Source organism: Condylura cristata, unplaced genomic scaffold (genome assembly GCF_000260355.1).
Source record: "Condylura cristata isolate star-nosed mole 26May11 unplaced genomic scaffold, ConCri1.0 scaffold00030, whole genome shotgun sequence".
NCBI lineage: Eukaryota > Metazoa > Chordata > Mammalia > Eulipotyphla > Talpidae > Condylura > Condylura cristata.
Window position 1 is genome coordinate 23,949,654 of NW_004567131.1, and position 17,774 is coordinate 23,967,427.

Consider the following 17,774-nt stretch of genomic DNA (forward strand, 5'->3'; position numbering starts at 1 on the left):
ACTCATGCTCTCTGTTTTTGACATGCAGAAGAAGTAATTATCCACGAATTTGCTAGTCTTTGCCTGGCAAACATGTCTGCGGAGTACACCAGCAAAGTGCAAATATTTGAGTGCGGCGGATTAGAGCCCCTCGTCAGACTGCTGAGCAGCCCTGACCCTGATGTGAAGAAGAATTCTATTGAGTGCATTTACAACTTGGTCCAGGTAAGATCAAGTGCTGAGAATGTGTCTGGACAAGAACTGATTATAGAATTTATTCTTTGTATATAAAAAGGGGAGATTTTTAAAACTCACTAGGTCTTCTTAGTTCTATTTAGTGGTTATTCAGAAAAAATATGGAAATTCAATGTAGGTACTTTTCATTTTTCACATCATCTGTTTCCCGTAAAAGGACTTTTGAGAAACATATTTCATGTAAAAGAATAGAATGACTTGCAAATTAAGGCAGATAAAATGTATTTCTTCTGAAACAGGAAGTCTTTATATTGAACTAGTTTAATCTGGGTGATGACATCTTGACTGGCTAAGTGATCCAAGCATGTGGGGTGCACAGTTCACCCTTGAGCATCGTAGGTGTTAGGGGTGCCAACTCTTTTGCTACCAAAAATTCAAATACAACTTTCCAGTCTTTCCAAACTGAACTACTGATAAACTGCTGTTGACTGAACCCTTACTGAAAAATCTAAGGAGTTGATTAGCATGTGTTTTCAAGTTATGTGTATTATATGCTATATTTTTACAAGCTAATAAGCTAAAGAAAAGATGATATTATGAAAATCACAAGGAAGTGAGTGCTGTGTTGTGTTTATTGATAACCAAAGTGAACCCATAGGTCACAACTCCAAGTTGCTATAATCACTAACCTTCAACCGGAGAATAGAAGGGAAAATGGACAAGCTGAAATGTGTTTATTTTGGGATAGCAAAGAATTGAAGATTGAGGTGCATGGATTTAGACAGTAACCTGAAATACGTCCAGAAGAGAGACCCAGGAAAGTTTTTATAGAGAGACAAAGATGAATAAGGTCATGGAGGATGAGGTCATGGGTGAGTGAATGGTCACTTGAAGGAGACACACAGTGTACGTGGACAGATGGAAGGCGTCACATGGTAAAAGAAGGGAAAGTTCTCCTTATCAGTTCTTTCAAATTGGATATTCTCCTTCTTGTTGGTTTCTTGGAATGTTGGTAGATTGATCTAGCCTAAGGGTTAGCTCCAGTTTAAAGATAAGAGTGAAGCAATTTTTTTTCTTCTCATCATTCTCTGGTCCTATTTTAATATGACTCCAGTTATTGTACTTTCCACATAATTCACTTTATACCAATAGTAAACTGCAACTTTTATGTCTGAAGAAACTTAGATATTAAAGCTGAATGGAAGGGCGGAAACAGGAAAGGTGAGCTGTAAGCGGGGCCCTTTCCCCCTCTAGTGTTCTTTTACATGCTGCCATTTAAGATGTTCAGTAGTCAGAGTTTGGGACTTTTCCTGGCTTTTTGCCTGGTTCACTCCATTGCTCACTCCACCCAACCCCTCTTCCCCAGAGTCACACAGAATTACAGACACAAGATACAAAACAGCTTGTCTAGACTGTAAAGACCCCTTCATATTATATGTGTTTTAAACAAAGGTCAGCATCAGAGCGAACCCTGATGTCAGATTGTGCAGGGCTGCCCAGGGGACCATGTGCTTATGAGCATTTCACAAACAGGCTGTTGGGTGAGGAGAATAAGGAATTGATGCCATCATCTAATCTTATCAAATGCTATTTGAAACAAAATATAGAGTGTGAAAAAATTATGTTATGCATAGACTTTATTATAATGTTGCTTATAGTAATAGGAATTTGCTGTTGTGACAAATGAATGATAGCTGCAAAAGTTATAGCTTATATATATATATATATATCCTTTTTTATTGACAATATCTGCACTATTTAAATGAATGATTTGTATTATCATTTGAGGGTTCTCTATTTTTATGAATTCTTTTTGAAAGACATTTGGGATAAAAGATGGAAAATTACAATTTCTGACTGTTAGAAAATATAATTTCTTCATTTTTGAGATGGTGTTTTTCCTTCACAGTTGCTTTCTCAATCGTTTGTTTCTTATGGCAGGATTTTCAATGTCGAACTACACTTCCAGAGCTAAATGCCATCCCTCCTATCTTAGAACTCTTGAATTCAGAATATCCGATTATTCAGCTGTTGGCTCTCAAAACCTTAGGTGTTGTTACAAATGATAAGGAGTCACGAGTACTGCTAAGAGACAATCAAGGAGTGGACCAGCTTATTAAGATCTTAGAAAGTAAGGTATTGTGTCATTCTTTTAACTCTCTATAAGGAAATAAATCTCCTGAAAGTTGTTATAAATTGTAGAATATTATAAAATGAAATTGAATTCTATTTAAGCATGATATTTAACATAAATGATTTGCTTTATGACACAGTTTATCAGCATGATCAACTCAAACACTAGTTAGGTGATTTAAAAATAATTTTTCTTTTCTTACTGAGATAACATTGTCCACAGTGTTATTTATATTTCAGAGGTATAGGCTCCCCCTTCAGGTATTTCTAACCACACCACACCCACCACTGAAACACCCATAGTCCTCCACCCATAATCCTCCACCTGACTCCAGAGTGCTCATTCTCCCTCCCTCCCTCCCTCTCTCCCCCCCTCTCTCTCTCTCACCTCAGCTCTAGTCAGACTCCTAGAATTTGTTGTTGATTTGGCTTTATCTGAACTTCTGTTTTATATCTTTATATTCTGTATATAAATGACAACAGATGCTATTTTTCTTTTTCCTTTAGACTTAATTCACTTATCATAATCACCATCAGTTCCATTCACATTATAACAAATGTCAAGAGCTTATCTTTTTAAATAGCTGACTACTCTTCCTCCATGTATAATATACTCACTCTTCTACCCATTCATCTGTATTTGGGTACTTAGGTTTATTACCACCATTGGCTATTGTAAATAATGCTGCAACGATGTAGGAGTGTCCCTTTTATCTGGTTTGTCTTCAGGTAGGAGTGGAATTATTTCATGATAGGGAATATTGTTAATATTTTGAGATATTGCCATACTATTTAGTGTGGGGGTTGGGCCAGTCTACATTCCCACCAGTAATATAGGAAGGGCTCCTTTTTACAACATTCCACCAACATATATTCTTTCCTATCTTTTTTATATGGGCATTCTTATATTTGTGAGGTGATATCTCATGGTTTTGATTTGTATTTCCCATGGATAAGCGATGATGAACTGTTTATCATGTGCCTCTTGGCTATCTATGTTTTCTTTGAAAGTGTGTGTTTAGCTCTTTTGCCGTATTTTGATTGGGTTATTTTGTTTTTGTTAAGTTATATGAGTTCTTTGTACCTTTTGGATGAGACCATTGTAGGATAGATGGTGAGCAAATGTTTTCTCCCATTCGATAGGGTGTCTGTCTTAGTGACAGTTTCTTCCTTATGCAGATTTTTTAGTTTGATGTAGTCCTAATTGTTTATATTCTCTGTTTTCCTTTTTATGACTTGAAGACAAATTGCAAAGACACCACTAAGTCCAATATTGTGGAATGTTTTGTCTATGTCTTCTTTTTTTTTATTTTATGGCTTTAGGTCTTACATCCACACCTGATCTCCATTTTTTAATTAATTTTTCTGGTATGATACATGACAGTGGTTTAGTTTCACTCTTTTGCATGTGACTGTCTAGTTTCAAACACCATTATTGAAGAGGCTTTCCTTTCTTCAGTGTATATTCTTGGCTCCTTTATCATAGATTAAATATCTATGTATTTGTGGGTATATTTCTGGACTCTAGAAACAGTGATGTTACTTAAAATAAATAGAGCTGTTTCCTTAAGTCTCTGTCACAACAAAATTAATCACATTATATTGTAACTGACTTCAGTCCTTCCTGCAGTAAAATTTGAAAGTATACATTTCTTTTAGCACAATTCTCTATAAAGTTTTGTTTGCTTTTATTATTAGGACTTGAGTGACCTTCACACAGAAGCGCTGTTAGTGATAGCCAATTGCCTTGAAGATAGTGATACTATGATGCTGATTCAGCAGACTGGGGGTCTTAAGAAGCTCCTGACATTTGCAGAAAACTCTACAATTCCTGATATTCAGAAGAATGCAGCAAAAGCAATCACTAAAGCTGCATATAACTGTACGTCTCATTTCATACAAATGTACATGTTTCCTCTTATATTCTTGACTGGTTCTTAGCAAGCATTGGCTTGCTTTTTCTGTGACCATTTAAGAATGTTACCATTCAGGGAATGGCACCCTGCTAGCTCAGAGGTTAAAGCACAGCACTATGAAGCAAATTGCAGCCACTACAGCACCAGTTTGATCCCCCGCCAGGGAGGTGACCCACATGGTATGACAGACCTCTCCTGGCCTGCCTGCACCTCCCCTCAGTAGTATATTTTGGTCTATCTGCCTGTTCTGCTCCCCACTCTGTGAAGCCTTTCACCCCCTACACCTCTCACCAGTACCCTAGTTCTTGTATAAATAAATAAATCTTAAACGAAATGTAGAAAGAAAACTTTCTTCTACAGTTAGACAAATAAAAAAACATTAAAAAAAAAGAATGTTACCATACAAGCTATTAAGACCAAAATCATCTCAATGCTCGTGACTTACCGTAGTCCATGTTATCTAATTCTACATATTATTGTTTCCTACTTTATTTTCTATCTAATTAATCTGTCCATTGGCGAAACTAGGGTTCAAAGTCCCCTACCACTACTAACTGCCATTGTTAAAGATTTCATAATTTTTACCTTATGTATTTTGATGCTTCTACATTTTGTGAACATTTATTAATGAGTGCATGTCTTTCTAATATACAGTGGTTTAATTGTTATATAGAGTCCTATCTCGTTACATTTTCAAGCTGGATATCTATTTAATATGTTACACAGATGCCTGTTCTTTCTTTTCTATTGGTCCCATTTGCTAGTAAGATTATTTTTCAACACTTAACTTTGAGCCTGTGTTTCTCTTTGGAGCTCATGTGCATTTCCCAGGGACAGCAAAAAGCTGCATTTTGCTTTCTGTTCCTCTGGGTCATTTGATTGGTGAGTTTAATGCATTCACATTAGTGTGGTTATTGATATATGAGGGTCTATGCCTCCATTTAGTCCTTAGTTTTCTGTTTTTATATATTTCTTTGTTCTGTACTTTTATGTTCTTCTCTTCAAACTAGACATGAGGTGCATTTTAATAGTTCTTCACTGGAAGCTTTTGTAAATTCCTTCAGCTTTGGTTTGTATCAGAAGACCTTTATTTCTCCCTTATAACTGAAAGAGCGTCTTGCTCAATGTAGTATTCCTGGCAGGCAGTTTTTATTTCTAGGTGTTTTGAATATGTTATTCTAGTTTCACTTTGCCCATGTATTTCCACAGAGAAGTCCGATAGAAACCTGATGGGGGTATGTGTATAGGTTATCTGTTTTTCCCCACTAGCCAGTTGTAATATTTGTCTGGAACTCTTGAAAAAGTCACAAGAGTGACTTTATGACCTACGTAGATCTCGTTACATCGAGGTAGCTAAGCATTCTTTTTAGATTCACGAACTTGTACATCTAACTACTTTTCCAGTTTTGTGAAGTTTTCCTCTATTATTTCTTTAAATGCATTCTCTGTTCCCTTCTGGAATACCCATTATTCTTGTTTACCTTTCTTCATGGTGCTATAATATTTTCAGAATTTATACATTTTTTTTCTTTCTATGTATTTCTCTTTCTACTCCTACTTATATTCTCCATGCATTACTATTTCCAAGGTAACCAGCTCAATCTTCCAATTGATCTGTTTTACTTCCATTGCTTTTTCCAGAATTCTTTTTGTCTCTTCTATTGAACTTTTGCAATCCCACCATTTTCTTATATAAAGCTTCAATTTCTATTTTTTGATCATTAATTTCATTTCTCAGCACATTGTTTTTCTGAGTTTTCTTATATATCTTTGATGAACTTTCTCTCTGTGTGTATGTGTGTGTTTTTACATTTCTTTGAATTTCTTTATCATGGCAATTTTGAATTCTGTATATGATAGGAAGAAAGTAACTTCCATGCCTTAATGGTTGGATTCTGGAGATTTGTTCTCTCTTTATGGTGAATATTCACTTGAGGATTTTTGGTGCCAGGCTATGTATTTTCCATTTATCTGTTTATCTTGTCCATTTGCTAGCTAAGTAACCTATGTGTGCTGAATTTCCACTTTTCCAGTAGATGGTGCTATGGGATTTTTTTTTTTTTTCTTTTAAAGCTCTCCCTGGTTTGTTTCAGGGATTTGTTTGTAGGGGAGAACTAATCTGCAAAACTGAGTCAGTGGGTTGGAGAGGGGTTGAAAGTACTGTGTGGGGTTACTCATGTTTGTACACCACTGATAAGCCCCTCTCTCTGGGTTCCTAGACTCAATATCTCTATTCCCTAAGACCACAATTTCAATGTGATTCACAGGATCAGTTGGAGCCTTAAGGGGTTGCAGGACAACAGGCTCAGTTTTACATCCTATTTTCTTCACTAGAAACTTGGATGTTCGACTAACCCCAGCCCCTGAGCATGTATCTTCCCTTGGGTAAGGGTATGCCTCTACACCCATCAGCTCTCTCTTGCCCATGACTGCCAGACAATGATAGTGTAGGTTTGCCTGCTGGCTCCCACCCCAGCCACAGTTTCCAGGTATCTTTCTCCACCCATCTTTTATTTCATAAAGTTGAATTCTTTAGTGTCCCCTATGCCATGGTGCCATGGTCTGCACTAGTCTCCAGTGGGGCAAGGTGCTCTAGTCTTGTCTAAGTCACAGGATTCTCTGGGCACAGTAACTCTGAACTACTTTCAGAACAAAGCAGGGAACCTGCTTTAGTGCCATTTTCTCCCTTCCTCTGGAACTCATTTTTTTTTTTTTTGCAAAACTCACATTCTGTGCCCATGAAACTATACGTCTTCACTCCTCTCCCTGCAGCCCCGGCAAACACTATTAATCCTATCCTTTATCATTGACTTCTTTCACTTACATGTTTTCTTTAGGGTTCTTCCATATTGTAGCATGTGTCAGAATTTCCTTCCTTTTAAAGCTGAATAATAATACAATATATGTAGATATCAGATTTTGTTGATTCATTCCTCCATCAAGGGACACTTGGGTTTTTCACCACTTGGTAAATATGAATAATGATGCTTATGAATACTGATACAGAAATATGTACTGTGAAATGGAATTACTGGATCCTACAGTCATTCTATGGTTAATATTTTGAGAAAACAGTATTCTGTTGTCCATAGCAACTACTATTTTACATTCCCATCAACAGAACCCAGGGTTCCAATTTCTCCATATTCTAGGCAATACTTGTTATTTTCTGTTTGTTTTATTTTAATAGCAGCTGTCCAAAGGCTGTGAAGTGATATTTTACTGTGTTTTGATTAGTGATGTTGAACGTCTTTTTCTTTGCTATTGGACATTTGTCTATCTTCTGTGAAGAAAATTTTATACTCAAATTCTTTGTCCTTGTCTTAAAGCAGGTTGTTACAATCTGTGTGATAGATTTGTAGGAGTTTTAAAAAATATATTTTTTGGATAAACTCTTTATCAGATGTATGATTTGCAAATATCTTCTCTCATTCTGCAGATTGCCTTTCTACTCTACTGATTAACTTTGATATATTGAAATCTTAAATTTTTATGAAGTCCAATTTATCTTTTTTTTTCTTCTGTTGCTGATATTTTTGGTGTTATAGTCAATAAGTCATTAATAAATCCAATGCCATGAAAGTTTTCCTCTAGGTTTTCTTCTAAGAGTTTTATAGTTTATACTCCTACATGTAGATCTTTGACCCATTTTGAGGTGTTCTTATATATGACATACCATTTTGTTCTTGTGTATATGAATATTCAATTTTCCCAGCACTATTTGTTGAAATTCATTCTTAAGTTGTAGCATAAAGAAAACCCACCAGATAGTCTTAAAGTCCCATCTGGCACTTGATGTTTTTTGAATCTGCTCTCTTATGTCAGTTCTAACTGATACATTACAGTTCCAAATTATGTCTCCTCACCCTTTAATTTAAAATGTAATGACTAAATCTGCATTTATTTCATCTACATCAAATTGATTTTTTCCCCACATTCCCTTAAATCATCACAGTTCTAATTTTTAATATATTTTGATCTATCAGAGTAATATGTTATGAGTGGTATATAAGAAGTTTCCCACTATATTATTTCTGTAGATTGTCTCTTGTAATTTTATTTTATGTAACTTTGCTATATTTAATGTCATCTTAGATCCACTACTGATTTTCTTTTAAATCTCACTTCCTGATTTTTAGTTTTAAATGCTAATTTGATAATAAGATTATCATATAGTATCAGATGTAGTCTTGGGCAAAAACCCAGCTCTGTACATTCCAAATGGTTTAAATAAAGAAACAACTGAAAAGACTCATTTTAGAAGCATACAGAGGTATAAGGGAAGGCATAAAGGGTAGTGGCTAACAATATTGCATGGTCTTCATTCCAAGCATATAGAAAGGTAAGTTGTAAAACACTGTCGATTTATTTTTGCAGTTATTGCATTTTTTTCCTTCTTACTGACATTCTACTTATGCTTTTACTCTTTTTTTCTAACTTGTCTCTTGTTTTCTTTCTTTTTTTTGTTATATAGATTTACTTTTTAAATGTTTTTTTCAATGATACAGCCACTTTAGTTACTTAAGTTATTTAGCATTTTTCTTCTGTAACTTTTCCCTTCTGATGTTTGTAAATTTATAAGGGGTTCATAATTTCTCTTCTCTAAAATCTATATAATACTTTTTCTAAAGAATCACTTTGTCATTACATTAAAGTTTGTCCACATTTACCATTTATCATTATAATCATTAGGAGCTCTTTCAGTTTCATTGTCAATTTCTAATACTAAAATATACCCCTTCTTAAGCCTTTATTTTTGCTTCATTTTTCAATTCATCAACTTATTTTTGTTGTTACACTTTTATTTTCATGAGTAATCAAGAATGATCTGTTTTTTGAGAATTTGCCTACAAATATACATATGACATTTTAAAGTTTGGGATTCTTGTTTCATAACATGTTCTCCTCAAGTTCTATCATTTTATAAAGACAGTCCAGTTAACTTGTATTCTTTTTGTAAATACGATATTTTCTCTGTGTACTTGGGTAGAGACCTTTATTCTATGAGTTCAAAATTTTGCCAAAATGTGTCTGAGACTCTTTCTGTGCATACCATAGTTAAGGCTTTGAACTCCAGAATGATGTTTTCTTTATTTTTCCTAACTTGAACTATCTTTGATGATTATACTTTCAATTATTGCCTTTGTTGCATTTCACTTATTTCCCCAGAAATATTCATCAGTTTTAGAGCATCTATGTACTCCTTCCATTCTATGTACTCCTTCCATTCCTAGGATAAACTTTTTCATAATTTCGGTTTTAAATATTTTATTCAATGAAGAACACCTTTTCTGGGCATGCTTTTAATAAAAACACAAAGCTAAGAAGGATCCATTTTGCTTCTTTCTCAGTAGTTGCAATCCTTCCAAAATGACCCTCATAAAGTTTGACATTGACCTTCTAACTTCTAAATCCTAGATATATTTTCAGTCTTTACTTGATGTGTATAACATATCTTTCAGGAAACTAGCAGCCTACTGTTGTCCACTTTCCTTTAAATATGCCGTCAGTTTCCTCACACCATAGCCTCCTATCCCTAAAGTGGTAGAACAAAGCAAAACCTGTGTATGGACCAAAGTAATCTGACCCTGCTACTTTGGAAGACAAGGTAGACACAACACAGAAGTTAGCTCTATTGTTTGGCAGAAGTCCCACTTCCAGATAGGTGGAGATTTATATCTACCTATCACTTGACCTGTGTCACAGTAGAGGTCCTCACCATTGTCTTGCAGTTTTCATCTGTCACTGTAAAGGCTTACATTTTATAAAATAATAGCTCACTCCAGCTGGTAACTTTTATCTACGCCTTCTGACGTGTCTCCTTACTTCTTATTTTTTCACCATCTTTAGTGGCTGTTCAAACTCTAGGAAGGTATGTCAAATGGATTTTTAAATTTAATCACTATAGAGATGGTTTATTGTCTTATAGCTTAGGCAATATCTGGTTTGGAAGCTTCCTTTATGGCGTTTCTAGACAGAAGTTTCTGTGAAGATTTAAGCTCTCTCACTATACATATATTCCAGTAGTGTGTACATATCCCAAAGGGCAGACTCTCCTGATTGAAAAAAAGGGAGTTTAAGAATGTTCTTCCATTCCAAGTTTATCCAGAAGCATAATTCTCTAAGAAATTCCACTCTTCCATGAGTGGCAGAGCTGTTTGCTTCTGTCCAGAATACAATACTAGACAGAACTAATATTTTCACGCGGAGGATAGTGATAGATAGTCCTCCCCCTAATGTACAGAAAAGTCTCCCCAAAATGTTCAGAACATGTTTTCCCACTCCCTTACATCTCTGGAAGAATGAAAATTGGGGCTATTACTCAGAATTAGGATGTGTACCACAAACAATCTTTCTATTGAAGAAACTTATCTATATGGCTAAGTAAACATCTGATTACAGGCATCTAGTCTTCATATGAGTCACTCTTTCCTCAAGTAAGTCCCCTGCTTCGCTAAGCCTCAGACCCTACCCCACTCCTTACCTCAAGATACTTACACTCCTTTACTTCTGAATCTACATAGATTCTATATACATACATAAGAAATTTATTTTTTCTCCTCCTTCTTTGGCTGATACTAATTTTTTTAGTAACAAACTCAAGAGGAACTCGGAGAATGGTGGAAATTTTCTATCTTCCCCTACAATAGATTGACATCTACCCATTTACATGGCAATTTCTTTTTAAAGATTTATTTATTTGTGCATACAGAACTGGGGTACAGGCCACAGGCTCAGGGGCGGTGAGAGGCTTCACCAGCAACAGAGTGGGGAGCAGAACAGGCAGATCAAGGAAGTATACTGCTGAGGGGAGCAGCGGGCTGGTCAGGAGACGTCTGTCACGCCATGTGGTCACCTCAGGGGCAGGTGGGATGGAGCTCATGTTGAAGTGGCTTAAGCTTTTCAGTGCTGTGCTTTAACACGCTGCGCCACCAGGGAGGGCCCTACATGGCAATTTTTTAATTTCATTGTTTTCTTTGCTTCTTACTGCTGTTTACCTAGACAGATACAAAATAGTCACTGTTTCGCCCCACTATCACCTATATTCACTTTTTTTTTCAGCGCTTACCTGTATTTTTTTGGTTTATCCTTTTGATATCAACTGTTGATCTTTTTATATCAACCAATTACCTTTTTATATCAACCTTGACTTCTATTTTTCAGACCCAGATAGCTTAACGAGATGGCTCTGTTTTATATTAGCAGCAAAAATAAACTCTAAAAACTTAATAAGGATTAACAAAGCATTTCTGTATTGAAGGTAAATAATCATGAAGTTTTCTGTAACTTTTCGAAGAAAACGCCATTCAGAAGTAGTATTTTAGCATATATTGTACTTCATACCATTCAGGGCAGTATAACCATCATTACTCATTTATAACAGTTTCTTTTCATCATCAGAAATTTTCACTGTTTCAAAGCAAGCATATAATTAAACATACTGTAAATTCACCATGTTAAATAAAGTATTGCCACATTTCTAAACCATGAAAATCCCAAATCATAGTGGACACTGAAAGGGAGAAGGTGATAATTACCAGGTGCCATAAGGTATATGCATTGGCATTAACATCTCAGCAGGAGCAAAGGTGGCACAATAGCACCTTCACAGAATGAGTGAGAGAAGCATCATTGCATACAGATTTATTTGCAATTATAAGACTTCAAGCTTCTGGTTAGCAATACTAAATGCATGGTATTTTTAGAGGATATTACTCTTTTGGTAGCATAATTGTCTTGCTATTTTCATTACCTGCATAATTAAAACATAAATACTTCTTGGTATAAAAGATCAGTGAAGACACTTGGTTAATATGTTAATTCATTTTTAAAAATCTTTTATAACCACTCAGAAGCCAGCTCTTTTGAGATTTGGTGAACCAGCTGGATTTTGAGAACACTCCAAGCAGGGCTGAGAAACTAGTTGCCTAAAGTATTTAAATTATTTAAAAAAAAAAAAAGCCTTTCTGACCTGATAATTGTATATATAATGTTTTGGCTGCAGCTATCAATACTCTAAATTTAGTCCTTTCAAAGGAATTATTTTGGTCAGTTTTCCTGATAGATTCCACACTCTTAAGTGTTCTGCTTAGGAAAGTTGCTTTAGAACCATCAGGGAAGTCAACTCTAGTTTTAAGGATTTTAGGTCATAAATTCTTAAGAATTTCAGCTCTTATGCAGGAAAACTAATAAAGGGGACATATTTTGCAAAACACTTTAGGAGCCACGTACTTGTGATTTGAATATGAATCCTGGCATCTTCATGGAACAGTCAGTCCCTGCCTGAATTCTAACTTTAAATGAAAGGAGCAGGGATTAAAATGACAGGATTACAGGACATGGTGCATATTGGTTTAAGACGAATGAGCAGAAGTGTGAGTAACTTAGCCAGTGTTAGTCATGACCAGATTGCTTGGCATACATCTGTGTGTCAGATGAACAAAGGCCAACAGCATTTGCAAATATGGTGACATCTGAACATGCAACTGCTTCTGAAAAAGCAATTTTTGAAAAACATTGTTAACACAGATATCAGATGTTAATTTTGAAATGAAAACCTTGCAATAATTCATGAAAATATTTTGTAGGGAAAAAACCAAGTTGACTGAAAATATGTATCAGTGATGAATTGTTTTCACATGAAGTTGTTGTAATCTAAATTAGTATCAGTTTTTTGCAGATATTTTAATTCTAGCAAAATATTCTTATACCTCAATATCCTAAGAGCATATATCAACCATGCATCTGTATTAATCATGTAAATTGACTACATAAAGGTTAATGGAAAAATCCAACCTAGAGAAAGTTTTCTCAATGGTAAATAAATTAATGAGGAATTCTTTGTAAGTGTTTCAGGCCAAACTGTCCTCTCTTATAGCAGTAAAATGAATTTTGCCTTAATATTTTTGTACCCTTTTTGAATAAACAGTTTTATGAAGTTTGCTATGAAAAAAATAAGTTTTAATGTTCTAGTTAGTGTCATGCAATCTTTGCTTTCATAAAGTAACGAGATTTTTATTTCGTAAAAAATCAAATGAAATTAAGAGAAAAACAGTTGCAAAAAAGAATACTGAAAATATTTTGGTTCTTAATTTAGTGGTTTATGGTAGCATGAGTATTATGGTATGTATTTAGAGTAATAATTAGTTTACAAATAAAGAAAATTTGCTTATATATATTTAAATTATTTTATGGTAATTTTTCAGTTAAAAATTTTTTTGACTTTTGCTATCAGCATGTAGTAACATAAGAGATGATCATTATTTCTTTGATGTAAGATTATAGATTCCTTAAACTTGGAATCATACTTTATTGATCATTTTTATTTTCTCCTCTCTTCTAATCTTGAGTGTATATCTTACCAGCTCTTAGATCTAATACTTCCTCAAATATTGGTTTTCAAAATTAAAATAAATATGAAATAAACAAGCTTTTGTCCTTTGTGAAAGATAGCATTTATGAACACAATACCATGCAGGGCATGTGATTAGTGTTAAGTTCTTGCTAAACTTACTTTATTTTGTTAAATTTAGATTCTTTGTATCAAAACTAAAAAGAATTTGAAAATTTTATCATGTTTTGGTTGAGGAAGTAACTAACTGCATAGTTTTTACAACAAAATTCTGATATTTTTCCTTTTGATTTATGAAAGCTGAAAATAGAAAGTTTTTTCATGAACAAGAAGTTGAAAAGTGCCTTATAGCCCTGTTGGGCTCTAAAAACGATGGAACTAAAATTGCTGCTTCCCAGGCCATTTCAGCAATGTGTGAGAATACGGACAGCAAGACGTTTTTCAATACCCAGGGTAAGCAAAGTGGAAAACCCTACTTTGAACACTTTTACGTTGCCATGTTCTTGTTTACACGGCTGTTTGTAAAGTCACATTTAATTCTTCCCAAAGGGATTCCGCAGTTAATCCAGTTGCTGAAAAGCGACAGTGAAGAGGTGGGAGAAGCGGCCGCGCTTGCCCTGGCCAACCTGACCACCTGCAACCCGGCTAATGCGAAGTAAGTGCCCAGCCCCAGTCTGACTTGCTTGGGTTGTTCCTGGGCCAGGAGACCAGGGTGAGCTCATTTCAGTCTCTTGGCTTTCAAGGCTCTTCATGTTCCTTTCACTAGTTGGGCTGATCCTTAGTCAGTCTCTGAAAAGAGTTATCAGATAGACCTGTTTTCCAAAGATATAACAAGATTTGACTGTTGCTGGACTATTGGGAAAATGTGTGGGCCATTCAATATAGGTAAAATAGGTTAACCCTTGTGGAATTTGCCACAATAAAACTGGATATATTATAGATAACATTACATAGACTTTTGATAGGTATTTTTAAAAATTTAAAAATCATTTTAAAAATGGCATAAACATAATTAAATCTAGAAATGTTTTAAAAAGTCAATTTAAATAAGATATGTGTAAGAGCTATGAAAAAGGGTTTGACAGGAGTGCTTGCTTTTCAAGTACTCTGGTATGTGACCTGCATTTAATTTTCAAGACAATCTGTCCACAGATGAGGAAATTGAGGTTTTGTAAATATTCCAAATGTTCTGAGCATACAGAGCAATTAAACCCAGGTTTTTTGGACTTCAGAGTATGTGTTCTTCCATTTACAGAGCTCATTACCCTATAAAGGAAAACTTCTATATAAAAAAAAAAAATTACCCTTGACATATTAGGGCTTCCCAGAGAAACAGAACCAATAGGGTATTGATAAAAATGAAATTCTACTAAGTAAATTTTAAAGATCTTACTGACTTTTTACATTCCTTATTTGGACAGTTTCCAATCTAGCAGATAGAAAGGAGCCTTGAGAAACCACACAATGAACAACTTTTACAGGTGGAAGGGAATAAGAACAAGGAAGTTAAACTAGCAGAAAGTGAATTGGTTGTGGCAAGATCACTGTCTTTTAGGGTAGGGCAGCGTCTGTCAGGCAGATCACCACATTAGTGTCAACGAGTTGATTCCTGATTGACTGGCTTAAGATTCTATTTCTGGAAGAGAGCAAACCTGTAATTAAGTTAATTCTAGGGCCCTCCCTGGTGGCACAACAGGTTAGGATGCAGCACTGCAAGCAGCCACTGCATTTTGAGTTAGAGCCCTGCCCCAGAGGTCATCCACTTGGCATAATGGACCTCTCCTGTCTCGCCCACAGCTCCCCTCAGCAGTGTACTTCCTCAGTCGGCCTGTTCTGCTCCCCATTGTGTCTCTGGTGAAGCCTGACACCACCCCTACACCTCTTGCCTGCACCCCAGCTCTATAGGCATATATAAGTAAATCTTTAAAAAAATTAATTCTAGACTTAGTGACATGGTACTTAACATAAGCAATTTCATTGGGGGCCTAATGTCTTGTTTTTAACATAATAGAGAGAGAGAGAGGATAGGTGATAGAGAGAGATTAGAGAGATTGATAGATTAGATAGATGACAGATAGATAGATAGATAGATAGATAGATAGATAGATAGATAGATAGATAGATAGATAGATAGATAGATAGATAGATATTTGTTAGTTACGGAAATTGCCTCATGGGATTATGGAAGTCTAGAAGGACCCAAGTTTGAGATTTGTAATCTAGAGCTAAAGTAAGCTGGTAGTGTAATTGAGTCCAAGTCTGAAGGCCCAAGAATCAGGAATTTGATGTCTGAGGGCAGGATAAGATGGCTCCCCCTACTCAAACAGACAGCAATTCAACCCTGCTTCCTGTTTTTTTCTCTGACCTGAGTGGGTTGGGTGCCATCTGCCTTCATTGGCAAGTGTCACCAGCTATACCCAGTTTACCAACTAAAATGCTCACCTCTCCCAGAAACACCTTCACAAACAGTTTTAAAAATACTGTTTTACCTGTTGTGTGTATCTTTTTTCCCAATCAAGCTGATAAGTAAAATTAACCATCAAACTATGTTATTAAATTTCATGTTATTGTTTTATGGCACTGTGGCTAAAATTACCTTTTTTTCAATTTGAATTAAGCCCTCCACCCCATGACATACTTAATTCCTTTCTCTGATACTACACAAGTATTTTAGTAGTCACTTGTAAATGAATGACTAAAAATCTAAGTGCCAAAGAAAAACAGTTGAAATGTATAAATATCAAAAGAAAATGGTTTTACTTAATTAGCCACAATCTTTGATGGAGTAATTATCTAAATCCTGGGTTATCATCATCTGTGTGAAAGCATAGAAATTTTAGAGCATTAAGTCATAGTAAGCTGCGCTTTAAAAATAGTACATTTAATGATTTTTTTCAGTATGGTAATGCCAGTGCAAAAATATTATATAAAACATCTCTTATCTTACTATATTTAGGTTTATATAATGTCTAGAATAATGGCCTCTAGAGTGTATGTGTATAGATTTGATGTTTTATTGGGTTCTATAGTTTCACTGTTATATATAAATCATAGAAAATAGGATAGTAAGTAGGTCATTTTCAATAAAAAAGTCTTCTACTCAGGTAGTCTAAAAAATTAGCTCAAGTTTAGTGAATGTTTCTAACATCACATTTTAGATAGAACCATTCTGTCTTGTCACCATTTCTATAAAGTGAAAGTCCTAGAGAATGGAGGCTGAGTCATGGCTCTGCTACGGGGGTGGCCAGAGTTGGGGGTGAATGGTCATCAAACCGGTGTAAGGGAAGAAGTGTAAGACCAGAGCTAATGCCTTCCATGTGCATTTCATAGCTATTTGGATATCTAGTAATTTTTAAAATGCAGTTAGACATTTTGAATATTAATTTTATTTCTTAGAATGTAACCCCTCACCCCTACACTCGTACTTCATGTGGCTTAAATAGACTTCTATTGCTTAATTCAAGATATCTCCAGGGGTTGGAGACTCATTTCATAAGTTGAGTAATGATGTGTTATGATAACACATAATGCTGGTGTAATTACCTTTATTTAATGGACTTTGACTACGATGTTGTAGGTAAATGAAAGAAGCAACCATTATTGTTATATATGAAGGTTGTCCATTTAGTTAGCTTGGCTACCAAAATTTTCCTTTTTGGTCTACTGCTAATCTTTTGGACAGTTTCAACTTGGTGTTTTTTTTGCAGAGGAGAAAGTTGTTCTCTTTTGAAGTAGAAAATACTATTTTCAGCTAAATTTCATTATATTTAACTTAAACTCTCTTATCCAATTAGTCATATCAGAATTTTACATTATTTATTCCCAGTAGAATTATTGTTAGTTGATATTCTTGAGGGGCTGAGCATAGATATTGAAAAAGTGTTTTAAACAATTAATTTATCTCATCACTGCCATCTGTTAAGTCTTACCAGAATTAATGTTTTTAAGTTATTCCAAGAATTAAAGTGTTCAAAGTTGTTCATTCCCTTTGCCAATACTAAATTTTGGCTATTGGTGAACTATGAAAAATTAGGAAATATAGTTGTTGACTAGTTTTTTTTAAAGAAACAATTATAAGACATAAAATAATGACTAAAATATTAAAGGAAATAACTGTTTTAGTACTTATGTAGATTAGCAAAAACTGTGGATTTTCTATAGAAAATACATAATCAATTCTCTCTTGTTTATATGTAGAC

The 17,774-nt window shown here is 34.9% G+C and overlaps 1 protein-coding gene across 2 annotated transcripts in view; it reads left to right on the forward strand.

Moving 5' to 3' along the window:
- The window catches only part of LOC101635111 (armadillo repeat-containing protein 3-like), a 55,466-nt gene that overhangs the window by 17,380 nt on the left and 20,312 nt on the right, over positions 1-17,774 (forward strand). For both annotated transcript variants that reach the window (XM_004691113.2, XM_012731271.1), the window contains exons 5-9: positions 27-204; positions 2,116-2,310; positions 4,006-4,189; positions 13,876-14,028; positions 14,125-14,230. In XM_004691113.2, the coding sequence (XP_004691170.1) occupies positions 27-204; positions 2,116-2,310; positions 4,006-4,189; positions 13,876-14,028; positions 14,125-14,230 (816 nt within the window). The remainder of the gene's footprint in view (positions 1-26; positions 205-2,115; positions 2,311-4,005; positions 4,190-13,875; positions 14,029-14,124; positions 14,231-17,774) is intronic.